At 43.1% G+C, this 28000-nt stretch overlaps 1 protein-coding gene and 2 long non-coding RNA genes across 5 annotated transcripts; 1 reads left to right on the plus strand and 2 right to left on the minus strand.

The window, feature by feature from the left end:
- Positions 1-49: 49 nt before the first annotated feature.
- On the minus strand, positions 50-4641 carry LOC140660840 (uncharacterized). The gene is made up of 4 exons (XR_012045508.1): positions 4292-4641; positions 3886-3992; positions 1137-1167; positions 50-79 (listed from the first exon to the last, which is right to left on the minus strand). It is a non-coding gene; the product is annotated as an uncharacterized lncRNA (long non-coding RNA).
- Positions 4642-4732: 91 nt separating this feature from the next.
- On the plus strand, positions 4733-20152 carry LOC140660839 (uncharacterized). Of its 2 annotated transcripts, none has more exons than XR_012045507.1 (4): positions 4733-4836; positions 7224-7260; positions 7351-7423; positions 19657-20152. It is a non-coding gene; the product is annotated as an uncharacterized lncRNA (long non-coding RNA). The 2 variants fall into 2 exon arrangements; XR_012045506.1 differs by having other exon boundaries at positions 4778-4992.
- Positions 8392-27894, minus strand: UNC119 (unc-119 lipid binding chaperone). 2 transcript variants are annotated; one of them, XM_072882126.1, is made up of 5 exons: positions 27874-27894; positions 17390-17503; positions 16353-16455; positions 15254-15426; positions 8392-14400 (listed from the first exon to the last, which is right to left on the minus strand). In XM_072882126.1, the coding sequence occupies exons 2-5, from the start codon at positions 17436-17438 to the stop codon at positions 14288-14290; spliced, it is 438 nt and encodes a 145-aa protein (XP_072738227.1). In that variant the 5' UTR covers positions 17439-17503; positions 27874-27894; the 3' UTR covers positions 8392-14287. The 2 variants fall into 2 exon arrangements, with proteins under 2 accessions (XP_072738227.1, XP_072738226.1); XM_072882125.1 differs by having other exon boundaries at positions 27759-27893.
- Positions 27895-28000: the final 106 nt, after the last annotated feature.

The raw sequence follows: 28000 nt of genomic DNA on the forward strand, positions 1-28000 counted from the left end.
CATGTGATACAACTTTGTAATCCCTTACGCAGCTATCAAGAAATCCTCACTTGACTTGAGCCCCTCTTCCTCTGCATTCCTGCAAACAGAATATGCAGAGTGAGAAACACAGTCAAGTTTGCCAAGCTGTTCTATGCAAAAAAACAGCAGGAAGAGAGTTATGCAAACATACTAGAGCTAGGTGAATCTACTCTTGACCATCCTAACACTTAAAGAAATAAGGAAAAAATTAAGTATGCCACATTGGTAGAAATGTGCATATTAAATGATAAGCCTAAAGCATATACTAAGTATAAAGCTGCTAAACATTATATTCAGTATAATTTAAGAGTTACCAAGTTACAGATAAATACGTACCACATACAAACTATAAGAGCAATAATATTATCCTAGATACCTTTTTTGAAAAAAGAATTAAACAAATATATGTCCTAATATCACCACACATTGAGGAAAAGCAAAACCAAACCAACCCCCTGCCCTGCACGCAGGCAGCATGTTTTTGTACTCCTGCTGGCTCCCCAACGCATAGCTACTATTATTCCCTAAAATAAATCAACATCACTCTTAAGCCAAAAATAATAATAATATTTGGTAAATAATGTTATCTACAAATATTTGGCTCATGCTGAGAGATTGGTTTCCACAGCTCCATGCATTTGTGTGCTCTCTTTCCTGACTTAAACAGAAGACAGCACTACTGTGCCAGCATGCCCCGCCACTGGCGTAGGACCATCTGTCCAGACCCTCTCCAACTTCTCAAATACATTCAGTTAACTTCAGTGAACAGCCACTCTGGCGTCAGCAGGACTTTTCAGGATAAGATTCTCTCCGTTTAGAAGTCCTTCACCACAAATACCAAAGAGTTGGTACGCAGATCAAAATTTTCAGAGGCCTAAGGGAGTAAGATACTCAGTTCTCAATTACTTTCGATCACCATTTGCATCAAATTCTTGTTAGCCCTTTTTAAAATCCTTATAATGATACATACTAGTAGCATACAGTGAACCACATTATGGCCAGTATACAGAATGATACAGACCTTTGCAAGATATTACCCTACAGAATTAACAATCTTCCCAATATTTTATATTTGGCAGAGGGAGATGGTGACAAGGAAATGCATGGGAACATACCAGATGAAGGGCATCAGGAAGGTCCATCACTCTGAAAACATAGCAAAATTGTAATAAAATATTTGTGATTAAAGCAAATCCAAGGCACATGAAAAATCCATTAAAATTGACAGTATGATTCTGGACAACACTTTACCAAGATGAGCTAAATATCTGCTACAAAACCTCCAAATTCATAGATTTTAAATCAAGAAAAGCCAAGCTTCTTTTTGTGTGTTAAAGACTTATAATTTACGGGCATAGCAATTCATTCATGATTTGTAAATTCGTATGTGTCATTCATATACTCTATGATCTGTGTTTAACAGGCGAGGGCATTCTCTCAGATGCACCAATATATTCCATGCTTGTGACCATACACGTGATCGCCAGGTGGAGGGGGAGGAAGAAATAGAGAGAAAAATCCAAGTGTCACACTGTATTCTATCTTTTTCTTGGTAATAACTCTTTGAAGAATGATCAGACGTAAAGAACAAAAGGGAAAAGAACACTCCAACATGTCTTTTTTGTGTTTTGCTTGACTTTCTTGACATTCTGTATCTACATAAGAGAGGTTTGTGCTCCCTCTATAAAGTTATTCTAAGCACCTTAAAGTATTTTCTCCAATGCATTCCATATTTAACATGGTTGGACATTTCACAGAAGTTAAAGTCATTACATGATTTTTCTTATATTACAAAAAGAGTCATGTTTGTTTTTTTTTTAAACAAACAAAAAAAAAGACTGCAAGTTATTAACTCATATAAATTGTCTGGGTGCCTCATGTCCCCCCCTCTTTAGGGTCTAACATCCAGAATTTCATTGTCTTGCTTCAGTTTAGCATTAGTGATTCTGGTACACGCCAAAAAATCCCATAGAAATATGGGTGCGTGAGGAAAGAGTCGTGCTATAAATTACAATTCTGGAATAATTATTTTTTAAAAAGTAAAAAACAATATTTAACTTTTATTTAAATTTAAATAGAAGAATAATCCGTATCTTGTGCAAGTGCTTTTTAAATAATTTTTGACACAGTTTATAGCACAGTAAACATTTTCTTAGAACTTGTAGAGCTGGTGACACCTTACTTTGTACCTACCATAAAATAAGTATTTTGCACACATTGCAGATCTATTTAAGATATATTTGCATTAAAGATCATTTTAAGTAGTACTCTGAAAACAGGGGGAGAAAGGAGGAAAAGAATGAAGTTTTCCCAGTCCAAGGCTAACAATGATTGCTTAATCAGCCTAAACCAAACACATGATGGAAACAGCTATTTCTGTCCAGGGGGAAAAAAAAAAAAAAATCTTAAGTGTAATTACCATAAAAATATCTTATTACCAAACAGAAGAAAGTGTTCACTGTTGCCCTCTCCAACATATGATTAGAAAAAATTTGCATTCTAAAGTTTAGGATATATTAGTTTAACTTTTTTTTATTGTATGTTTCATTTAAACTTCAGAAAATTCAAATAGCAGCAATTTATATCAGAACTATGTTTTCAAGCTCTTTTTTCTTGACATGAACCCAAATTTACTGTTATAAGACTTCTGGCCAAAGTAGACTGCCTCCCATATGTTTTCCTGTTCTTGGTATAAAACCATCACCCCTGAAGATTCATCTGCTTTTGTTGATACAGTTCTTTTCAGACACGTTCATACCTTTGCACAATCTTTCAAAACCCTGGCACAGCACTGAGCTACTTAAAAACGATGGTGATTAATAGGTATTATGGAACAGATAAAGTATTAAATAGCGCATCAGTATTACTTTATGTCTCTAACTTTGTACACAGCTTGAAAAGTGCAACTGACTTATTGGCACTTTCAAATAAATTTAAACTACTGGCTGAAACAAATACTTGGATTACAGAACTTAGTTTATCAGTGCTGATGCTCCATTTTTATACTTCAATCAGACTTCCAGATCTGTGCATAAATGTTTGTGTTTAGACTAATAAATATCAAAAACAGTAAACACTTTTATATAAGCTATTTCTGACCTATTAATCCATTTCTAGCCTAACGCAAAAAAACTCAAAACATTCACTAGCTGAAGAAGAACTATATGGTTCACCATGCATCTCCTCACTGCAATAATGTAAATGGAAGCTTTAAACTAGCCTTTCCCATCTGTGGCCATAGCAAAAATTTACTTGAGACCTACTGCTTTGTTCTTCACTAAAATAACAAGTGGTGGAGTTAGCTGATAAAATAAAATTTAAATCCAGTCCTTTTGAGAAGCAGAAAAAGGCAATTTTTTTTTTTGTCCACACAAATAAACAAACACACACAAACAATACTTATTTACACTGAAAATAAACAGCAGTAGGAACATCATTAATGCACATCGCATTTATTTCCCCTGGCTGCTTCTCAGTCAGCTAGTGCATTGATGAAAAGTCTCAGATACTGTATATCAATATAACAAACATTGAACAGATTATGAACTGCCAGATCTCAGCAAATGGTCATCAGTGGGAAACCATCACCAAACGAGAGCCCTCCCCAGTGGTCAGCGCTATTCAGCATTGTGCAATAACGATTTTTTGCCTTTTGTTACCTCCAGGTCAAGACTCAACACCTTCCCTGTACCCTTTAGTTACGGATTTCTAAATTTGGGCTCTATACAGTGAGGGGGCACAGAGACAAGAGGGAAGCCAGACAGCCTAGCAGTCTTTTCTAGGATTAATCTCTCTGAATCAACAAGGGCCACAAGATGCCAACAAGTGCTGGAATTAGTTTCCAAGTACTGAGTTCACACCAACTTTGCTGCAACTCGTTTTTACGCGTAGAAAGCATGCTATGTGCCTCGAGGCCAAAAATTACTGACGAGCAGACTGCAGTTGCTATTAAACCTCCATAATTCAGCCATCTGAAAAACAAAGCACAGAAACATTTTGCTGCTTAGATGAACTGAAGACTTCCTACTCCGAATCTATCGATTTTTGACCTGGGCACAGAAGAGGTGAGTAAAGCCATTAAACGTTTATTCCTGACAACACTAATTAGGCCCGGCTGCACAACGAAGACCGTCATTAGTCGCGTTACTCAAATTTCTTATTCACACGGTTGTCACCGGAAAATTAATCACGTCAACTAACGAGCAACAGGCACAGGCGGGGTGGGTGGCAGCCTTCCAAGCTAGCGCTGAGGTTATCTGCCCAGACCCACCTCGCCAACCGGCACCGCTTCCCCGCCGCCCGGCAGGGAGCGTCCCAGCCGCCGCTCGGCCGGCTGCCGTGCCCGCGGAGCCGCCTCTTCCTGCGGCCCGTCCTCCTCCGTGTGCCGCCTACCCTTGCTGACAGCGGCCGGCCCAGTGGGCGAGCGAGCAAGTGCCCGCCAACGGCTCCCGGCCACAGGGCGAGGCGGCCGCCTCACGGCGCGAGCGGCGACCGTTGTGGCCGGGACGCCCAGCCCCGCCCGCTGATTGGCCGTTGGGATTTGAAGGGGAGGGCGGGAAGGGCCGTTGGGCGCCGGCGGGGTTCGCCGCCTCACGTCGCCTCCACAGCCCCGGGCGAGGAGGGCCGCGTCTTGTGGTGCCGGGAAGGGCGCGTTTCGTGCGCTGAAAGTAAAGGTGAAAGGCCTGGCAGCGGGCGGGGATGAGTAATAAGCTAAAAACAAGGCAGGTGTGGCTCTGCGAGCGCTTCCTGCAGGCTTTGCTTTCCTCTCCAGAAACCTCCAGGGAGGCGGTTGCCCAGAAGATTCGTGCTGTTAATGTGAGTGGCTGCAAGTGGCCGCGCACGAGGTCTCGGGTAGAAGCAAATCAGTAATAAAAAACACTAAAGAAGGGAATTTGCATGATTTGGATGAGCAAAGAATTGAAGATCTCGCTCATCAGGCAGCTACTGAAGAATCTAACTTCAACCACATGAGTAAGCCCAGCATGTTTGTGCCTGTCTGAGGCACCAGGCTTAAATGATTACTTAAGGCATTTATTGTACTTACCTTTAACTCCATGACTTTAGAACATTAAAAAAAAAAAAACCACCAACCCAAAACCTACGGAAAAATATTTTGTAACAAATATCCAGTTAATCTAAGGAGATAAACTGCAATGCTTTTAGTGCAAGATTTTGCTTTGGCTGGAAATTCTTTCTCATTTTAACTTATCTTAAAGAAGTTTAAATGTTAGCTGGAATAATAGTCTTTAAAGTTATCTAAGTGGTGACACTTGTGCTCGTGTTTCCTGCAAGCACCTCTTGCCAGATAGCCACAGGAAGTGTATGCGTGTATTTGTCAGCTGCAAAGAACGCTTCTGGACTGTTATTTCAAATTTAGTTTATGACAAATGCCAGCTGATGAACTCCAGTGGGGGAACGTTTCTAAAAGGTACATGACATCTCGGTGCTAAAGAAATGTGGCATGTCTGGGGCAGAAAGTTGTATTTCCTCTGAACTTATAAACAGGTCTCTGTGAACACTTTAATTTAAGGGGACATAGTGTACCCTCTGTTCTCCTGACTTATGAAACTGTACAGACATCAAAGCACTCAGCAGGTTTAATTAGACACTTAATTATATATAAGGGTGGTAAGGTATGCATTTGGGAAATAAAAACTTGATTTTCAAAACTAGTTGAATGCCAGCGAATATTCGCATAACTGTGGTACACCATACATTTCACAACATCATTCATAAAATGTTTTGGGTTTGAGTTTTGGTTTTGGTGGGGGTTTTTGACTAAAACAGGTTCTAGATATTTCTAGCTTTCAGGTCCGGTGCATGTAGCAAAGTACACCTTTCAGAGCTGAAACAGGCTCTGCATACACATGCCCAGAGGATGCTTTGTACACCCGTTTCTTCACCTGGCTGCATGCGTGAGGAAATACAGCACACACAGGACTAGCAAGTGATACATAAATGTAATAGTTTGATATTTTACTGAAAGCTTTACCTATAACTGCCAGGCGTTTCCCTTTGCCCAAGCTTTGCTACTCCAGTTTTTGTCTTGCCTTTATTGAAAAAACAAAAGCTACATATACTTCTATAGCCAAGCAAGTACAAGAAGTACAACTATGTGCATAACTGTTCCAGTAAATATGGTAAAACCGACATTTTCCAATAATTCATAATCTGGAATAATTTTTTTACTCTATAGCTGAACTGTAAAGATTATAAAATATCCAGTTTGCTATTCCCTTCTTAATGTTTTACTCTTTATACCTAAACTATAAAGGTTATAAAACATCCAGTTTGCTATTCCCCTCTTCTGATTCATTCCATCATTCAGTAGGAAAGGAAGAACTGAAAGTTTAGAACTCTTCTCTCCCGTATGTGTTAACTTCCTTTCGTAAAGTTAATTTCATTGTGTTCTCTATATTGCTGTTTGTAACTTCCCTGCCTGTTTTTATTTCTTGCTACAAATTACTTTCATATGCATGCTTCATTAACATGGTTTACGCCCTCTACTAGAATAATTAAATTATTATTAAATAAAACAGGCCTTTGTTATTTAAGGTCCCACCTCAGTTTTCACAATAATGGCTGGGAATCATCCAACTGCAATTATGCTCTACCTACCTAAAGTCTCTTTGTAGTTTAATTAAAATACATTATCCAGCATGATTTCACCTCCTATTTTAAGTTCTTGTACAGCACTGGTTAAGGAAAAAAAAAAATTATCTCTGTAAAGCAATTACTCCTTTTTGTGGACTTAAATAGGTAGATACCTTTGTTTTATCCTAGCATGCAATGATAGACTTCTGTAATCTGTAAAATTTTCTTTAAAAATAAGATACATTGTCTTAAAGGTATACATTGGGAAACTTGGAATAGTATATCACTGAGAATTGTTCTTACTAAGGGAATGCAAGTCACAGATAGATGAATACCCTTGAACAATGACAATAGAATTAGAAGCACGGTGCAAACACGTAAGATTTGCCACAACAGCTAAAGCAGCTGACAAATGCCATAAGAAATAAGAATCTGAGGAGAGGTACAGAACATCTCCAGGATGATTAGGCACATTTATTAATAAATGAGACTGACATACTAGCTAAGGAAAAAAAATGAAAAAGCATTGGTAATGCAGTATATTTTTGGCAGACATTTAACAGTGGGAAATTTTCTCTTGAATAAAATTTGATATTTTTTTTTTAAAGGTTCTCTTCAACCTCAGAAGTTTTGCAACCAGTCCAGGTAATTATACTTGAGCATCAAAATCAGAGAGACTGTTTAACCTGCCCTATTAGAGTTATTAGTACTGATTTTGCTCTCTCTTCTGTTTAGGTATTCAGTGAAATCAACATCTAGTCCTTTCAAGAATTTTAAGAAGATAGACCTGATGCTTCCAGTTGTTCAGGTAATTCCGAGAGCAAGCTTAATCAGGAGAGAGCATCTAACCACAGAGAACCTGTACAGGCAAAACCAGCAGCTATCCTCTGATTTACAAGAGGCTGTAAGAGAACTGATGAGTGTCAAACTTTGAGTATATTTTCATTGCAGATTTCAGATGAGTGATAGCTGAACAATAGTCACATTACAAACCTGTGCTCAGGTCATCACCTTACTGCAGAACTCAGTGCAGGTATTTCATGCAGCTCCAAGTAATAGTCCAAACGTTAAAGCCTTGTATTAAATTTCTTCTGCAAGTTCCAGTACACAATACTTGTTCTGCTGGATACTGTGTTACTAAGGCATCCCCAGTAATTCTGAGGAATCAAAATGAGTTACAGCAGATGTTTTCAAACAAAAACATTACACTTCTTTTCCTCTGAGAGTAGGTAAGTGGTTCTGCTTCACAGAGAAATACAGAGATACTCCCAGGAGTTTTTGACTAAAATATCAAAAACATCAAGATGGAATTACCCCAATACAGCTCACTTCAGTCTGAGCAGATGTTTCAGTTTTAGTCAATATGGCAGAGACAGCAATTGCAGGTTGTCATATTAATTTCAAAAATTGATTCTCCGTAGTGCAGCTGGCAGATTTTTCAAAAGCACAACCTGGTGCATAACTGATCTGTGGAACTCTGAAGTTCTGCTAATGTACTTTGAAAATAATTTATTTTAATTATGCCCCAAGATATTTTCACCAATCAGAAAGCTGAATCGCATTTAAACACTTAATGTAATCATTTTACTCATGTAACAACGCAAACCACTGCAGAGTTTTTACATGTGCATTGCTTAGTTTATAATCATCAGAAAGTGAAGCTACTTATATAAATTCACACAAAACTGGAGTTCAAATATTGATGGAAGACATCTGAAATGAAAATTTGAATGTTCTTTGTGCTAATATTTATATTTAAATAAAATAGACTCACCCTTGTTTCTAGGATCAATAATTTATTTAGGTTTTTTTACATTTTGCAATTTGTTACAGGAGAAGAAACACTTGCTAATGAAAGTGACATGGTTTTTAACCATTTTCCGAGGTAATGGAGAAAGTTAAGCATATTCCCTAGTATGCACATTTATGACTAAGCTGCCAATATTAAATAATTCTAAGCAAGTGTACTCCCTATTTAATCCTTGTATAAATTAATTTTAGTACTCTCCTTCTCCTACAGGAAGACAAAATTGTGGCATCTAATTTTCTTTATGCTGAAGTCTCAATCTTTGCTCTCGCTACTTATCTATCTGCAAACAAGTCAAACAGACTAGTTACTGAAGCCAAAGCCACAGAAGTGGATTCGGTGCCAAGGTTCCTTTTTCTCCTGGCAACCTACTCGGTTTCCTACTGTCCCAAAAGGAAACAAAAGACTCCCAGTTTTCTGAAAACCAGATTCTCTGCATGACAGTGCACTGCATTGCCACTAAACGGGCCACAGTGGATGTTCTTATAGGAAACAAATCTGGTAACTAACAAGATACAAAGACTTATAAATGAATTTGGTAAAAATGTTTCTAACATTTTCCCAATGGTATATTAACTAGAATCCTACTTTCCTTCCACAAAAAATATATTTTTTTATAAATACATTTTAATACAGACAATTCTGATTCTATGCAAAAAAGTCAATGTCACATTCAAACAGGTTTTCTCAGTGTAGCATTAAGACACAAGCAGACATCACAGTAGGCATTAACACAGTGATTCTAGGGAGGCGGTTAACTACAGCTTGTGAACATATACACAAACACACAATTTCACTCGCTTAGTCAGACTGTCCTGTGATTTAGAAATCAACTGAGCTGCAACTTGAGGCCTAGAGTATCACACTCTTCAAATATATTTCCATGTTTAGAAAATGATACAAACTGTCAATGAGATTTAATATCTGATTAATATTGAAACATTTGTATAAACTTAGGCAGTGCTTATGCTGGGGGTACAGAAAAGAACTGCTAACAGAAGCTACCAGCTATCTCAAACTCAAGAGAAAAAGCATTTACACTTGCCATGGCCTTAAAGCTCTTGGTTCCAATTAGCTGAAATTAACTCTTTTCCTGTCCTTGTCCCTCTCCCTCATTTTTTCCCAGAGGTTACTTTTACCACCAGAGTCAACACATGTAAACCTGTCTAGCTTTTGTGCAATACATACAGTTCTAGTTGCTCTCCCCCAACCCCCCCTGTAAGGGATAGCAATAATCTCTATAGTTTCATTCCTAACCAGATCTAATTAAAATTTAGCTGTTAACCATATTTTTCAGGTTATGAATAATTAATAGAACATTTTTATAATACTTATTAAGTACAAGAGTTGGATATTAGCATTTTCTTACCTTAAATAGCCCCCAAATAATCTTTGCATGAATAAGAGTTCCCTTTAATTTTTGTCCTGAAGATTGGAATTTAGTTTTTATGGGTCAACGTGTAGCACTGTTTCTCAATACACTTTAATAGTCTCTTTGCTCAAAATGAAGGAATTTGGAACTCGGTAGTCTGCAATGTTTCACACACAGACAGCCACCGCTCTGACACTCTACACAAGTTTTTGAAATTAAACTCAAACGGAGGACAGAGGTGGCAAATAGAGCTATCTTACTGACGTGCTCAAAAACAAGACATAGAGAGAGTTTATGAGCAAGAACTAGACCCCAACACATTGCTTTCAAACCTGAAGAGACTTTCTACATTTAAAAAAAAAAAAAGAAATTCTTCTGAGTCAGGGAGAGCTGATTATTCAGTTATTTCATAAGTGTCACCACATAAAGGATACATTCACAGAAACAATTTTGGGTTTTGTCACTGATCTGAGAACAAAGTTTCTAGAATTTAAACCACACTTATACTTGATGTGTTAATTTTAAAAATAAATTATTCTCTTTCTGCCACTAAAGTCTGTGAATTATTAGACCATGCAGCATGTCAGTTAACCACAAATGTATTACTGTTGCTTTTCTTGAAAAAACTGAAGTTTAAAGGAATCCAAGACTGAGAAAGTGAAAGAATGTGTTGAGTTATAATTTCCTTGTCTTTCAGAAAAATTATGTCACTATTAGCACTCACAGAGACTTAGTTTCTTTTTCCAAGATTAATTCACTCTGCAAAGTACACATATAATCCTGTCTTACGACAGGAAACAGCTAGTCATTATTAGCAGATAATCTAATCTTGGTTAGCTCTTAGATGTTTTCTCTCACTTCAGAAAGTCAGATCCTGAATTTCCAGACTGGCTTGTTAAAACAGAGCTGTAGTGCTAATTAAAATAATTTTTAAAATGAGACCAAAGAAAAAAATACAAGAATTATTTTTCCAGAGCCAATATTTGGTGATTTTGTACATGAACTTCCAAAGTAAACCCAATAATAATTAATATTAAAATACAAAATAATAACTAGTCAAGGAGACTAACAAATTCTTCTGTGAAGAATGCTGTTAAGATTTGATTTTCAACTGGTTTATTATAAGAATCAGCTGCCAATTTAAGGGAAAAAAACATGGGTTTCATTTCACAACTGACTTGAGAGCTCTCAGCTCCCTTTCAGATGGAAGCTGAAGTTGTTCAGTGCTGTACAAAGCGTGGTCTTTAACATGAAGTTTTGCAAAGTTTTAATGCAAAACAAGGACAGAAGTGGCATTAGAACAGCTACTGTACTGCAAAAGTTTCTGAAGAAACACTCTTCTAGTGCTGGTTTTGTGCGACAATATAATGTCTCGTGCCAACACTACACGTTATACTGCTGCATAAACAGGTGGAAAAGGAATGGAACCTCTCCCTTGGACAGCGATTCCCACATGTTTGTAAACACTGTGGATGGAGATGACCTTAAAGAAACACTAACAAAGTGTTTCAAGGGAAACAGAGAGATAACAGTGATAACTTTGCAGAGAAATACAGAAAAAAAGCACCTTCATTACACTTCCTACAGAAAGTTTTGTTATTTGCCTTGGTTTAAGAATCAGAACTTGTTATTTGCAGCAAACTGTGGGGACTTTTAAAAAAAGTAAAATTCCTCAAACTGAAAAACTAAAATAGGTTGAAATTTATTTTATTGAAAATGTCCAATATTTGTTTCTGGTTTAAAGTATTACTAATAATAGAAGACAACAAATTCACTAGATAAAATATCTCCTATATGATTCACCCTAAATTTTCTGTTAGACTGAAACTATTACCCATAGAATCTGAATTATCAGAACAGTTAGCAGAATTCAGGAGATCAGTAGCGGATAGTTCATCCTCTTATGTTTAACCTCAAACTTACCATAAAATGCAGAGTGTCAGCAAGTCCATTCAACAACATACTGCACTATTGGGACCAAGGTCGCTTTCTCTAGGTTCTTTTTTAAAGGGGCATGTCTACCACTCAAGTTTTCATTTATTACATTAATATTTTTATGGAATTACTTTTGTTTTTGAAGTCCAAAGTCTTAAAAGGAGGTAGCATAAAAAAGGAGCAGAACATTACTCTCTCAGATCAGCAGACAATGATACGCTGTACACAGAGGATACTCAGTACTGTAACCCAAGACTGACAAGAGTCTGTACCAAAGTACAACTGCTCTCACCAAAATACACCGAGATGTATATTTGTTTGAAACATATATCTGTTTGAAATGTATGACTGGAAACTCTGAGCAAGCACCATTGCTAGAAGTCTTTTAAAAATCTTATACACGGAAGTGATTATTATGAACAGCAGGTGAGAGTTGAAAGATACCCCAAAAAAACCCTGTATAGGGTGCTAGTTATAAACACACACACTCTCTTCTGTCTTCAAATTGGTATATTCTCTCCTTCAAGAGTTGGAACAAAATTCATAAATACTTAAAACTTGCAAAATGTCATTGAATATATAGATAGTTTAATAGCCCTCATGCAAAAAAAAAAGGGGGGGGGGCACCTAGACTTTTTGAAACTATTTCCACCTTTAGTAATTATTGTGCTATAAAACTTAATGATCAGTAGGTCAAAGCGTTGTACAAATAATGAGGAAATTCTTTGTAACTCTCAAACAGATAAGTCAGCCATAGGCTAATTGTATGATTTAATACACTAGAGACAAAAAATAGTGATAAATACAAGTCTCATTGTGATAAAAATTACTACAAGATACTAGTTGTGTAAAATCAGAGAACTTTACGTACTTTCTTAGCTATCATTCTTAATAAAAAATTCTGTGCTGTAACCTAAACTCACTGCATTTTCTTTAGAAAACAGAATCCTCTCTCAGAAGTAAAGCAAGCCAAGCCAAATACAAATGGTGACACATTAAATAGTGATCACAACCCCAATAAGAGCACAAAAACCTCCCTGTTCTTAGGCGGATGGCTACATTTGGAACCATTTGTAGTTCTGTTTGACTTAGGCTGTGACTAGAAAGATGTTAATCACGACTGGAAATGGTATCTTATAAAAATTATTACAATCACACCTATCTGAGGCTAACATATAATGTTCCACTTAAACTCACAGACTTAGACATGGAGACATCAAGTATTTATAGAAATATCTACAAACTTCAACTGCCTTTTATTGTTTTAAAGTATCAGTGAACTGACCTTTAGAGTAAGGGTTTCACGACAACAGGCTACCCCACACAGCCTTCTCAGGTTTTGTTTTGCATACACGAGTTTACTCTTTTGATGTTGCCACTTCCATCTTTCTAAGAAGCACATGCTGAGAAACTTGGGCAAAATTGGTCTTAAACTTCTTACAGAGGCTAAAGAGAGAACTTTTGCTAAATTTTTGCTGTGCCTTAAAGTCCTACATTATTAGACTTACTGTTTCACCTGTATTAACATCTGATGCAAAACATTTTTAACAAAGGGAAAACACTGTCATAACATTCTTCATATTCTGATACAAACGGAAAACTGGAAATTCCACACACTCCAACTGCCCTAGACAAATGAAAGTGTTGCTCTAACAAGCAGTGCTGAAGCCCTTATCTTAGTATTGAGCAGAGATGAAAGAAAATTGACAGGGAAAACGTAGAGCATGAATAGGCTGGATATTAGCTATGTAAACATGTTAAAAAAAGCTAAAATCCTTCCATTTTTCCTGATTATTCTGCAATCAGTTTGCAAAAACTGACATTAATGGAAAACGCTTATGGAGGTTCATAGACCCTCGATGCTATTTTGCCTTCATCTGAAATGCAAAAGGACAGTACCCGATTGAAAACAGCTCTGTCATTGAACTACTGGTCTTCATTGCGAGTTTCCATGTTTCCAAGATTAAATAGAGTATTACACAGAAGGAACAAAGCTAAAGGATGTGATACTTATTTCGAGAACTAATCTAAAGATGAAACTTGCTTTTGTAAGATGTTACGCTCGACATTTTCAACTGGATGTACAAGTTATATTGGCCATGCCTTTGAAGCATTCGCAAAGAGAAACAAATAAACAAAACTCTGCATTTGCATCCATCCACTCAGGTGGTTTCTCAGATTACATTCTTTGAGAAAGCAATCGCATCCTAAAAGATACTTGAGGGCAAGAACACAAATCCACAGAATTAGGGCAAAATCCCCCAGGTCCCACAAGGCCATTTTCAAAGCAGACACTTAAAGAACTTAGGGAAGTGGTATCCAAAGATTATTTAGCATTGTAGAACTGCTTAAAGTTCTGAAGAACTGGGTCTGCTTCAAAGCTCAAAAAAGATGAGACTGGCAAATTTAGTCATGAAACTCCTACTGTGGCAAAGAGTTCTTGGTTTGTGGATCCTCGACCAGTTGACACTGTGGGCACCTGAACTGAAGGTGTTGGTATCCCTGACGACTTCAATAGGAAAGGGAAGGCCAGCGCAGGTTGGCTGTCCGTCCTGTGCTCAAGGTCCTCCACTGTATGAATAATCTGCCTTGTTGTGCATCACGAGCTTGTTGTCTACAAAGTAGAAACTGTCCGACTGTGTCTCATATGGATGAAGGATCATCTCTCGAACTGCAGGGGGGGGAAAAGAAAAGAAAAAATGAATCGCACTACACAGAAGCCCTGCTGAGGCAACGCTCTGCACGGGGTTTCAGTTACGTTCAATAGCATTGCTCAGATAACAGCAAACAAGCGAAAAACCAAAACAGGAACCTACCCAAACCATTTGTTGACAGTATCTTTTAAAGAACTCAAACATAATCCAAATATGTTAAGCACCATACAAAGTGTAAGTGTTCTACCTAACCTCAAAACAATATCACGCTAGAGTTTGGGGCTTTTTTTTGTTTTGTTTTTAAAAAAAGAGATAAAACAGCAAACTCAAATTTGTTCTGGTGTGACAATAAATAAGCAGCAGTGCATCACTATTTTCCACAGACTGTAATATGAGTGCTGACATACCTGATTAGGGGTTGTAAAGAATATAAGGTCACACAGATTTAGTACTGATGCTATTGTGTCTTAGGAGAGAGGAGAGAAAATAAAAGTGATGTTCATACTAAAACTAAAACCTCTCAAGCTATCAATATAGCACATCCAACAGAACATAACATTTAAGTCACCCATTTATTGCACACCTTTTTAATCCTAGAGTTTTGGTTGGTTTGTAACACAATTATCTTTTTTCTCTCTGACACTGAAGCTTCCCTTTTATTACTTTAAAAAAAAAAAAAAAAAGCAACTGTCTGGTGGGTGACAAGACACATGCTACTAGAAAACAAAATCTGTATTAACACAGATACAAAACTACCTGGAAGTATTCTACCCCACCCACCTTCTCCAGACAGCTCTTAAGAAAGGGCTTCCTCAAAACACCTTAGATTAACATCACTACGTGGTAACCCGGTAATTAAAGGGAGCTTACTGAGATCCTCAGAGAGCTGTGGGAATTCATAGATGTGCTCACAAGTATTTTTACTGCTGGGGATGCAGAACCCAAATTCAAAATCGAAACTCTTAAGCAATTGATCCCGGAAGTAGTGCCTCTCAATCATGCGGAAGTTGTTAATGGGTTTGTCCCCTACTGTGAATTCCACCCTGAAAAAGAAGGGTAAGATTGAAATGAGCTTTCTTCCTTAAGCAAGATTTTCAACCACTCCTGAACAGTAGAAGAGAGCTCTTCTAGAAAAAGCCAAAAATCGAAAGCAATGGTACTAACCAAATTATCGTTTCCTCTTTTTCTTAAAGCATGCTACAGGGACACAACTTAGCATTACAAATCATAGATTATACTGGATTTTGATTCTTTTTACTCAAGAAAAAAAAAGACATGCAAGACAGTTTTACAATCTTAGACTCATCTTCAGTGAAGAAAAGATCCCTCCAATTATACTGGATAGGCACTTCACTAGATCACTCACTAGAGTGAGTAGTAGAGTTAGTAGTAAGTTAGTAGTAATTGCTACTAACTTTTACTAAAGAAACAATACACTCTGTCACCTGTATTACAGTAGCAATGACTTTGGCCTAAAGCTTTACAGAAAGATACTTTAGGAGTCACGTTTGGTGTGGTTTATGCAAGCAGTACTACCAGGCACATCAAAGATCATTCTGGTACATAAAGCATCAAACATTACTCCACCGTTTCATGTGCATCTATGGATTAATGTTTTTTGGGGAATGCAACGCGGAAGGCTGCAGACGCACCTTCCAATACCGGCAGAGCCTCTGACAAACAAACTGTAATGCACAGAAAAGAGTTGGAATATCTGGGTAGTCTGTCCACCTTATTTTGCCCCTTTTAGCATTAATCTCTTCAACCCCACACCTATTCCTGAGGTAAATAAACAAGCTAAAGGGATGGAGAAAGCAAGGCATCCAGCAAAGATCTTTGGAGATCTTCATAATAACAAGAGATCCCTATTAAATCAACTTCCTGACAGGACCAACAAGCAAAAGCCACTTTTTACAACATTTCAGTTGGTTTCTGTACTAGAAAAAGTAGCACAGGAGCAACTACTTACGTGGCTCCCACTTGCCGAAGTCTAAGAAAAGCTGGGGTAAACTGGTAGCGTACAAACCGTCCAGCATTGGGGTCAACGTCCTTCTTGTCGTTGTGTTCACGTTCTGGAAAAGTGCAAAGTAAAGCTCTGTCACAGTCGTCTGAGAAACAGAAACCCAGAGAAAAATACTTGCAATCCTACATTATGGAGTCATATGGAGTCATTATGGAGTCCTATAAGCCAGGAAACTATTCTGAGAAAGCCTGATGATATGCTTGCCCTCTTCCTATCCTAAGGCATCCACTACTGGTCACTCAGGCAGAGTATTGCAAGATGGCCCTTTGGTTTGATACACTTTATCTTCTGAAGTGACTTACTGCTCCGACCTCTGATTCAGGATTGCAGTGTGACTCTGAAGAAGCCATTTCACCGTAGCGTGTCTGGTTTGCTATCTCTAAGCTACAGAAAACTTCCTCTCGCCTGCAGGGAGGTGGGGAAGATTTAAAAGAGTGCTTGGTCAGGAAAAGAACAGTTGCCCTGGGTTTTTATTACCACTGGCAACAGGTAACACTTTGATGGTTACAAGTAACACCTAAAAACTATGAAGGAAAAAGAATGCAAATTTTCAGTTTGTCTAATTTGCACAATTGATGGAGTTTCTCCCTTTTGGAAATAACATTTTCCTGACTCCTGAGTGAAAGATGTTCAACTAACAACTAAACTGTGTACAGGGGAACTCTAGTTGATGAACAGCCAAGAAACGAACACACGGTGACCTCCTCCTCCTCCTCCTTTGCTTCTGTTTACAGCATCCATCTGTCCTTTCTCCTCACAGATGGCAATCATAATACAGCAGCAACAAGTTCTGTTCACTGTGTTGGTACAAAGGGACACCTGAATAGTATTTCTGCTGCAAGCTGGGACTCTAGCTCTCTTGCAATTGAGAATGTCTCCTATTTTGGGGAAATGTATTGAGTAAAAGGAATGGGAAAAGGCAAAAGGAAGCAGACATCAGCACTTGTTTGTTTGTGAAAACAGTATTTTGTGTGTGCACTCACCTGAAGCTGCTGGTTTGGTGATTTCAAACAAGACTGTGCCAGATTCCATGTCCCGGATTTTGAATCTGGTGAAGTCTATCTTGTAAACATTTTCCTCTGGAGTGCACAAATAATCTGCAGAGGAAAGCAAATTTAAAATGAAGGGTGCCCAGAATTACCAGGTATTTCTGGCTGTTCTTTGGAGGTCACAACCAGCAGTGAAAGCAGCCCAAATGCATCTCCACTACTACCCTGTTTTTAATCCAAAACTGATGTCTATGAAGACAGTCCCAGTTATGACTGCTCACACTGCCCTGCCTGGACAGGACAGGGAAAAGGCTTCTCTCCCCCGGCACTCCGAGGTCATCAACTTTTTCGATGCTGTGCCAGCGTCTTCTGCATCCATTTCCCCTCGGGGTATTGAGAATAGTCAGCACCTCCATCAAATCCTAGCCTTTTCAGTGTAAGAGGCTTTGCCTGTTTTAAAAACTGCCCTCTGGCAGAATGCAAGTGCTAAGCAGCTTTGTGAGCACTAAGCCGACTGCACTTAACTGGAACAGGAGTGTCCTCCCTTGTGCCACCTCCCCTTCCTCCAGCCCTCTGCAGACAAGGGACGGCCTCTTCTCTCCACCGATGTTTGTCCCATGCAAGGAGTTTTTGTCCTCAGCACTGAAAATGGCATTGAAGCCTTTCCCCGTATTAGGAAAAGAGTCTGGGAACAGAGCCCTTCCCTGCTTCCACCAGAGTCGGTATCTTTGGGAGAAAGTCATTGTTTCTGGCTTCAGCCTTGCTGTGCCCTGAGACAGCTTCCTGGCCTGGCTGTCAGCCTCCTCTCTTTGGAAAGAGCAGTGGTACTGCCTTTTCACTGCACATATAACCACAGACTGAAAGCAGCTCCAATAACTTACAACATTTATTTAGATTTGTCAGGACAAAGTACGTATACAAGCCAGGTTAGCTTTTGAACAACCGTGCATCTGCATGTTGTACGAGACTTGTTTTGGAGGTTCTAAGGTGAAAGTAATACTTTAACATTCTAATTCTAAGCCCTTTCTCAGCTACTAATTCCTGCTGTTAGTCTGAGTTAATCACTTATTTCTGTCTGCTCTCCTATTTCTAAAATTCAAATACAGCCATCCACCTAAGGCTTATTCATTGAATAGATGAAAACAAGTTACAGTGTACTCAGAGATCGTACCTGCCCATTACAACCCCTACGTCAGCGCCGGTATAACAAATCAGGTACCTACATTATGGTTGGGTGTTATGGTTCATGGGCAGTGGTTAGCACATCCTATAGATAAGGAGTTAATAAGAGATTGCTGCGGTACGGTAAGAGAACATCCCAAATGCCATGCATTGCAACTACCAGACAGCAAGGCGCTCATGCTGGGATCTGTAATTACAGAAATCAGGTCCCTCCGCAGTGAGAGACAAAGCTAGCTGTAGTCAGCACTGTGAAAGATCGCTCCTAGGCGCTGCTGAGCGTGAACTGCACATCTAGCACCTGCACTTTCCTGGAAGGCTTTTATTCTTTGCAAACCTCCTTAACTTGGAGAACTGTCCGAGTGCTCACTGGTACAAGGAACAGAGGAGTTAAACGTACTCTCTGGAGAGTCTTACTGCTCTCCATCATCACCACCATATGGTGAACGCTCAAAGGAATGGGCTTTAAGAGAGAGGACTGTGTTCGAAGCATCTCTGGCATTTGGCAGGGAGGTTTCCCTTTCCTATCAACACAGCAGAAAGAACAACTAACACCAGTACCCACACACTATCAGGAAGAACAAGATAAAAGCTGAACCTTTTTACTACCACAAGAAAATGCAAGCCTACTGTTAGACAAAATAGCCTAAGAACTGCACAAAATTTTCTTTTCTGTCTTTAACACTAGCCAAAGAGACGGGACAGAAATTTAAATCAAACCCTTGCCTTAAGCCCCAACGTTTAGCCATCCTCAGGTAGATGTCCTGCAATTACACGATGATTTTAGGTTCTAACGCATCAGCCAGCCCAAATTCTTAACCTGTCCCACAACTTCCCTGCTCCAAGCAGCCGCATGCAAAACATAAATTGGCAGAAGCAGTCGCAGCTTCCCACAGTCCCGGCTTGGCCTGCCTCGGCCCATGGCCACGCTTGGACCAGCTGCTCTCCACGAAGGCAAGCGGCTGTACCAGAACAGGCCGTTGGTCGCCTGGGAGCGCGGGACACCTTCCCTAGAGCACGCAGGCAAAGTCTGAAGCCGCGTTTGTCTGCAAGTTAATTATTAAGTGTTTTTCCTCCTGCAGAATTCCTGCCCATCCAGCACCATGGCAACAGCTTTATCCCCCTCCTTGGCAGCAGCGTTACTGCAGTAACAGTGTCCATGACTCATCTGGAGGAGAGGAGAGCAAAGCAGAGCCACAGAAGAGGAGTAAACCCCGGGCAGAATCCCCGCCAGGCTCCTGCTCATTGATGTTTGCACCCCTGCACTATATTTTCCAACTCTTTTTGCACTGAAAATATTTTAAACCTTTTTTTTTTTTTTTAAATCAACATGCCAGTATCTAACTGCATGACATCTGGGAAGATCAGCTGCCAGCGTACTGCAATCAAGTGTTTTTTCCTCCTCTGGCAGTGCCCAGTCTCCTAGCAGGAAAAAAAAAAGAGGTATATATTCCTCTCAGCCTGTATTAAATTTGCTTGCTGCAATTCCTGTTCAAAAAATCAATCAAGTAGCCACGTGCTGTTTTTTTTCCCCATACATAACAGAAGCCCACAGCTACACTGGAAGGTCTTATTGGGAATGGGCTGCTTGCAATTGGCAGATACTTCTGCTTAGCTGAGCACTGTCAAATTTGCTAATCTCATGCCATACATACTTATTTTTAAATTACTGTAGGGCCCAGTTGCCCACACTTCCGTGACGCATTTAAATGTATCATCTGCTTTCATTATCCTAATTCAGCATCACCACAGTTTGGGGAATGGAGGCAGCATCCATCTCTATTTTAGTTAGACATAAGGCAGCTCAAACCTCCATCGAGTGAAGTGGATCATTACAAGAAAGGTAGGCTTTGTCTCTCAGGACAGAACATTTTCTCGTTTCTTCCACTTCCGCTGAAGCAGGTTGCATTGTTTCCCCATTAATAACCAAATAATCATGGTGTCTCCCTGAACAAGCCTTCAGGACTCACCTGATTCAGGGCTGACAGAGAGCACACTCCGAACAAGGGATGAAGGGATGGACACATCAGCACTGTCTTAGGAAACCCAACAGATTGGCTTTTGCCCTGAAGTACCCACACTAAGTAGTGCAAAAGCAGGTCACAAAAGAGGAGCATTTCCTACTGCTTCCTAAAGCCCACTGAAGTGCCATATCCCAGACCTCCATACCCAAACTCTTCTCGGAAAGAGTTCACCAACTGAGTTGAACTCGTTCTCAAAGCAAAGAGCAAACTTGCAACTTGCCCAAGCCTGGTATTAGCAGCTACTTCTCACTCACACATCACTATTCCTGCTGGTGCCTCCGCAGCTTCTTTCCCATAATCTCTGTATCATGCCCAAAGATCTGCAACTCCCCACTATTAGAGGCATTTTCTATCTTAAGACCTACCATGGTTTTGAAGAGTTTGGAAGCACAACTAGCAACACTGTGGTGGACACAGGAAGCAGCAGAGGCGATGGACCTCCTGAGCCAGACACAATGGATTCCTTCATGAATTCTCCTACTCCCTTTGTATGAAAAAGTTATTCCAAAAAAACCTCAATCAGCAATCTGGAGCAAGGCATTCATTAAGAGGTCTCTAGCTTTGTTACAGAACCAGTGCATGCTCATTCCCTGTTTACAGTTCTGAGGTGGTACCTCTGCTGTCCAATCCAGAGAAGAAACCTTCCTCCCCTCCCAGAAACAACCAAGATTGCACAAGAAACGGGCAAAACAGCCTAGACAATGACAGCAGGCACTGCCTATTCTCTTGTGAACAATGGTACACTGTGAACCCTGGTGCATATTTCCAGCCATGTATTTTAGCAAGCTGGTGTTACAAAGGAGCAAAAAGGTGAGGGATAATACAGTGCTAGATAATACAAGAAGAAAGCTAATGAAGGCACTTTCTCCTCCTGCCCTCTCCCTGTTATTTCAGTTATCCAATGGATGAGATTAGGCGTTTGATCCTCATCAGAGAAAGCTAAAAGTTGATCCTGTATTTTCAGATTCCCTTTGCAACCACCCCACCCCATTTTATCAAGAGGAGTTCATGGGCAATAGGGTTAGCACTCCTTGTTGTGCTCCTTTCAAGATCCCTTCTCCTCCTCTGCAACCAGGAGAAAGCACGTGTCCCCTCTCACAGACACTACAGATATTTCTGTGGTGTTCATCAGAGCGTCTAAGCTCAGATCAGGCAGCTCCTATTTTAAGGCTTTAATAGCCCACAAAGGAAAGCAGAGTGTACCTGGGGTAAGAAAGAACTCAAAATCTGGTCATGAAAATGGGTGTAAATCAGGAGGATGCTGTACAAGAAACTGATGCAACAGCAGTGACTTGTAATAGGGATGTCACTCCCCAACACAGGCAATAACAAGAATTTGGGGAACGAGAAGGCTCCCGTAGCTATGCAGGCCTATTTCTTAACATGCATTAGCCAACAAGGTCAGAAGCTATTTTGAAGACAACTCCCAAGACATAAGCCAGGTACAAAGCAAAGACAACTGCAGATTAATGGCTAGGAGCTGGAGATTAGGAGATTATCAGATTGAAGAGTCTCAGGAAGAAGTGAGCAAAAATAGCACAAACCCCATGCAGATGCAGAGCAGTGATGCAGGACAGAGTGCAAGACCTCGAGGGGAAGGCAGGACAAGATTCAAGCAGTATCGATATGCCTGCTTAGACAACTGGAGTTCAATTAGGGAAAAAACTAAACCATTTTCCCTGCCCTCTGCCTCAGCAGTTCAAGTCCAGTAAAGAGAGGGGCAGAGTAACAAGCTAAGCCAGCCAGGATCCACTCCATTTCTAAAGCGATGGGGTTTGGCTAAGCAAAGACAGTGGGGGTGAACGGGGAGGGAGGCACCTGCAGCCCTTCTGTGAATGTCCCAGAGGAAAAATTCACCTGCTGTGAATGTCCCAGAGGAAAAATCTCGCACCAGGAGGATCCCACGGGAGTTTTTCTGCAGCGGCACATTTACTGACCAACTTTGTGAATGGAGCAGAGGGGAGCACCCCAGCATACTCCAAGCTGGGGCACCTACAAAGGTCCCCGTAGCCTGTCAGGTGTACCCACCTGCAGCGTGCCTTGCCACACCATGCACCGAGTCCTGTTGCACCAGGCTCTGCTTTTTGTGGCAGCCTGCTCATCTTTTTTTTTTTTTTTTTTTTTAGCTAGAGCTTTCCAGACTTTACCTTCTCACAATTAATTTGATCACAGCCCTCCAGGCCTTGATAAAGAAGGATAGAACTGCTCTTCCCCCACCCCCAAGGCATCCGAACACTCTTTCCTGCCCCCTCGTTCACGCTGATTGCACTCAAAATCTGAAACCACGTGCACGACATTAACAAAATCAGCTCACTTTGCTCTTGCACAGGGCTAAGCCAAGGCAATCAGGCCCTGCCCAAACCCCCAGGCTGACCCCCCCAGCCCATGCCACAGCTTTCCTCCGACCTTTGCCATTTCCACCAGGGATGGCCCAAATCCACAACACTGGCAGAAGGAGGAACCCACTCAGCTGCCACCCGGCACCCTGTGCTACACGCACGCCATGTGTGCTGCCCCTGGAAATCTTAACAGTCCATATTGTACTGCGAGACTACTAAAAAAACCCCTTCACCTACACAGCACTTCAAGTTGCGCGTTATCACAAAGCCTTGAAAAGGTTCATAAACGTATGTGGTGTTGCCGAGGAAAGGAGGCTCGGTGAGAGCAGCTTGACACAGCTCTGGGCTATCGCTCTGCAACAAGAAATCAGCATCTCAAAACGCTTTTACACATCACAGCCCTGGACAACTCAGAACAGTGATTCATTAACCTCCTCACAAACATCCCCAGCGAATCAGAGCTCCTAATACCATAAATTTTCCCAATTAATTGGGGATGGAAAGGAAAGTCATGGTCCAGGAGCGGCTTGGAAGATTGATTGGCGCACATCAGCTTCCTGTTAACGCTACAGGGAAACTGGTATGAAAGTCACCCACAAAGGGTCTGCCCTGACCGACCCACCGAGGCAGACCTCTGCCGAGCTGGCCTTTAGCTAAAGCTGCTAAGAGAAGTCTCAGAGAAATCCTAAATGACAGCTCGGGGGGAAGAGATTAGTTTCAGAAATGATTAAGTGTGTGTTCCTTATTTTTAGGTTTTGTTTTGTAATTGTTTCCAAGTATGTAATCAATTATTTAACCCTTTGGTTTGCTAAAATAAAAGAAGCTTTAGAATAAAGCTTAAAATATAAGCTTTAATCTAGTATTACAGACACACTGTACAGGTGCCTGAAGCCGTGATAAGCAGGGCAGTCTCAGAGGCTGAAGCTTGCTTTTCGTTATGTATCTCTTTGAAGCCTGGTACTATTGCACACTGGCAAAAGGGGATGGCATTACAGCGGCTGTAATATCATCTTCCTGCTGACCACTGATGACTCTAACCCCAAAGATGGAGGAAGAAATTAAAGCTCTGCTTCAATTAACCTTGCCCTGCAGCTAACGTGGGAGCAGCACAGCGTGACCCAGCAAAGCTGCGAGATGCAGCATGGTCAAAGACACGAGGGACAGTGTCTGGGGACGACAAGCCCCAGCTCCTCAACTGGCTCCATGAGGCAGGACATGGTGTTTGCAGACACCGACATCCCAATAACTGCAGACAGACTCCTCCGATCCTCTGGCTGCTTCGGTAATTAATTGCAATTTGAACTGAGCTCTGCCCCGCTCCTTTGATAATCCTAAATTAATCACGTTGTAAGGTTTTTCCTCTTTTTGTAACTGCAGTTGTGTGAGCAAGTAACAAATCTTGCTAATTGCAAAGAAAATGGTTCATTTGCCTTACACCTAATCCAGCTGGAGCAGCGCCAGAGCCAGCCCAGCCAAAAGGCCCAGATATTTCGGGGCAGCACCCCAGATCCATCAGGCTGGACCCTAGCGTGCCCAGAAACGCTACGACCCTGGAGCTGCTGGAGAATTTAACATTGAAAGGACGCAACATATGCAGGACAGTTTGCACAACTCCCCCTTTAAGCTTATTAGAAGCACATTAAGAGCAGAGCCCAGCTGGCTCTTCCGGCTGGTTACAGACGGGGTTTCTCTGGGTTAGCAGTACGCGTGCTTTTGCCACAGAGCCACATCCTGCATCTCCACCCTGCCGGGCTGAGACATTTAACATTTTGTCATTTACCAGTTGTACCTATTGAAAGAAGAAAGCCCAGCTGTGCTTCCTGATGCAAAAGCAAGGGCTTTCCCTAGACCCAAATGCCAGAGCATGGCTAACAGCCTGCCCGCATGCTGCCTGGTCAACAGGTAGCTACCACAAGCAGCAGTTTGGCCCCACAGAGACCCAGCTCTTCCAGGGCTGAAGGGCGAGCAGATTTGCCCCATGTATCAGGACGCATTGAGGAGCTCTGCAGCAGGCAGAGCAAGCGTAAGGCAGCAAACCCAGGCTCCAAAAGAGCGTCTGCAAGATCAGCACACCCCAGGCGTGTGCAGGGCTGCAAGGGCCCTCCCGGGCGTGAGCACGGTGCCCTGCTGCCACGGCAGCCATGCTATGGAGTCCCTTTTGTAACTGCATCCATACTGTACTCCATACAGTAGCTAGGATTCTGCCTCTCCCCACACAAGCTGGAAGGCCATTCAGATACACCCAGGATACTCGTGGTGTAAGTATTTCGAAAACACACCTTCCTGCAGTACAGAGCCCTCCTCTAACACGGTTTATCCTGGGTTTTGTTTGTTGAAGCAATGTTAAAATGCGGCCAGACCACCCAGGTCCCTGGGCAGCACACAGCTTATCCGCAGTCCCTCAACATTGCGAGCTACTGTCTTACTGGCCCATGAGTTTGGATAAAGATGAATTATTCTCCATTTGGAACAACAAAGGACATCCAGGACACCAGGACATTTCTGCTGCAACCCCACCACCAACTCCCCCTTCAACTTCAAACTGTCTGGAGCACCACAGCTTTGGCCATCAAATCCAGAATTGCTGAAACAGGGCGTTGTGTCTGCCCCAACTCAGCATCTCCAAGGAAGAGGTAGGGGCTGGGGTAGCCGTGAACTTCTCTCCCACAGTCTGGCCCCTCCTCTTCCCTGCAGCACTCTCCGCTCGGAGCAGAAGACTGGAACGGTTTCACGTTGGTATTTTTGGCAATCTGTTTTTAAGGGCTTGCTGTGGCGCATGGAAATGCAAAAAGGCCACAGAATGCCCCAAATAATCATTACATGTTAAGGATCAGAAAAATATTCTTGTACCTTTGCTCTCTGTGTTAAACCCACCAGGTGGAAAATTGAGCTTGAGAAGGGATGCTGCAAAATATTCCTAGGTAATAAGATACAATATGCTCAACGCGGGTGTATTGTACACCTGTATCCCCAAACACACACCGAGGATTTCGGGTGCAGAGAGCGTTTGATGGGTCCCATGTACCCAAGAGGACAGACAAGCCCTTCCCATGGGAAGGCATTACCGATGGCTCGTCGCAGTGCCCGGTTCTCATTTGGCATGACCCATCCGCACGCCCTGCGCTACCCTCGTACCAGCAAGTCTCACAGCAGGAGGGGAGCAAAACATTTTCATGCGTTTCACATCTTCCCTGTGCTCCAGAGCGTGCTGCCCCATGGTTGGAAGAGGCAGGCGACAACCAGCTCCGCTCCCAGCCTAGCTCTGAAACCGGGGTGACCAGCTCAGCCTTCCCTGGGTGCGCAGGAGCTTACCAAAAGCCCTGCACCATCCACGCTGGCCAGAGCGATGCCACACGATGTCTGCACGCCCCGGGAGCGAGGGTGCGGGGTGGCCATGTGGCTGCAGCCCCCCCAGACAGCACCGCCGAAGGCAGGGACACGCAGGCTACCATAAAGCAAGCACGCAAAGTGCTTAATGCGGCCATCGCTTGGATTCGCCATCTAACTGCTGCTGCTCCGAGTATGCTGGCAGTATGCTTCAGTGCCTGCTGCACAGCTCTTCCTGCTACGGGCAGGGGATTTCTGGGCCTGGGCAGTGAATCACACTGCTGCAGCCCATCAGAGCACCTCAGCTCAGAAAGGGGACCCACGGGCCCCCCAGCATCAGCAGCCCCTCTTTCAGAGGAGCCTCCATAACCCCTTCCTTGAGGGCTCACACCAAGTTCCCGCAGGGCTTTCCTCCTGCTGTCCTTTCCACCCTGCTCACCACACACAGGCCCACGGGGCCGCCTGCACGCACCGACGCTCACAGCTGCATCCTTCCTCTCCAGGGCTCGTCACACCGCACAGCCCTGGCCTGCGACACGAAACCTGCTCTAACGCCACATCGCGGAGCGCTTCAAGGCAAAGAGGAAGCGTGGCCGGACACCCAGGCAAGCCCCCTCCTCCCTGCCAGCACTCTTCTCCCCTGCCCGACCTGCTGCCCACAGAGAGATGACCCAAAGATCCCAGGACATGCAAAAAGGCTTTTTTGGGGGCAGCGGGGCAGGCCACCCCTGGGCATTGCTGCGAGCGGGCTGGCCTGAGCCACATGCCTTCTCCCAGCCCAGCTGGCATGCTGCAATCGTGACAGGTCCAACGCAGCCTCCGCCGCACGGGCAGCTGCCTGGTCCCAACCGAGCTGTTTGGCCAAGCACAACAAACCCTGCAGCCGGCACGCTCCCGCGCCTGCCGTCCCCTGGGGATGCTCTCAAGACCAGTGGCGGGGAAACAGGCAAACTGGGGGGGCTGCAGGATGGGTCTATAGCAAAGCCCCCCCATGCTGCGGGCACGGAGCCAGCCTGCCCCACCGCTGTGGGCACAGGCTAGGGGCTCAGCTTGGCCCATGAAGGGGCACAGAGACAGGAGAGGGGCGAGGGGGACAGCACCGGGGGGCACCTCACCACTGACCTTTGACCCCGGGGGGGAGGGAGGGGGGCTGCTCCACAGCCTGTGCATCCCGGGGAGGGGGGACCGGGGGGGGCTGCATCCCCAGCCCTGAGCCTCAGGTCCGGGCATCCCCTGGGGGAGCGCCGGTCCCTGGTCCTTAGGCGGTAGCCAGCCCCCAGGGCCTGGGGTACCCCAGGGTCCCGCCACCCCGGGGCGGCCCCTGCCCCCCCGCAGTACCGCACTGCACCCCCACTCCTTGTCCCCTGGGCAGGGGGAACCGGCTCCCCTTACCGCCCCCCCCGCCGCCAGCCCCAAGGGGGACGCGGTCCCCATCCCCTGCGGCCCCGGGTCGGCCCTCACCCCCCCCGGGGCAGCCCCCTCCCCGGCACGCACCGCTGGTGACCCGCTGCAGCCCCAGCACGTCGTCGGGCCCGATCAGCGCCTTGCGGCCCAGCTCCTCCTCGGTGCGCGCCGCCGCCCCGGCCCCGGCCCCGCCGCTCTTCTTCACCTTCATGGCCCCGCCGCCGCCGCCGCCGCCGGTGTGAGCGGCCCCGGCCCCGCTGCGCGCCGCCGCCGGCCCCGCCGCACCGGGAGGGGCATCGCCGCCCCGCCCGCCCCGCGGCCCGCCCCCCGCC

Source organism: Ciconia boyciana, chromosome 17 (genome assembly GCF_034638445.1).
Source record: "Ciconia boyciana chromosome 17, ASM3463844v1, whole genome shotgun sequence".
Taxonomy (NCBI): domain Eukaryota; kingdom Metazoa; phylum Chordata; class Aves; order Ciconiiformes; family Ciconiidae; genus Ciconia; species Ciconia boyciana.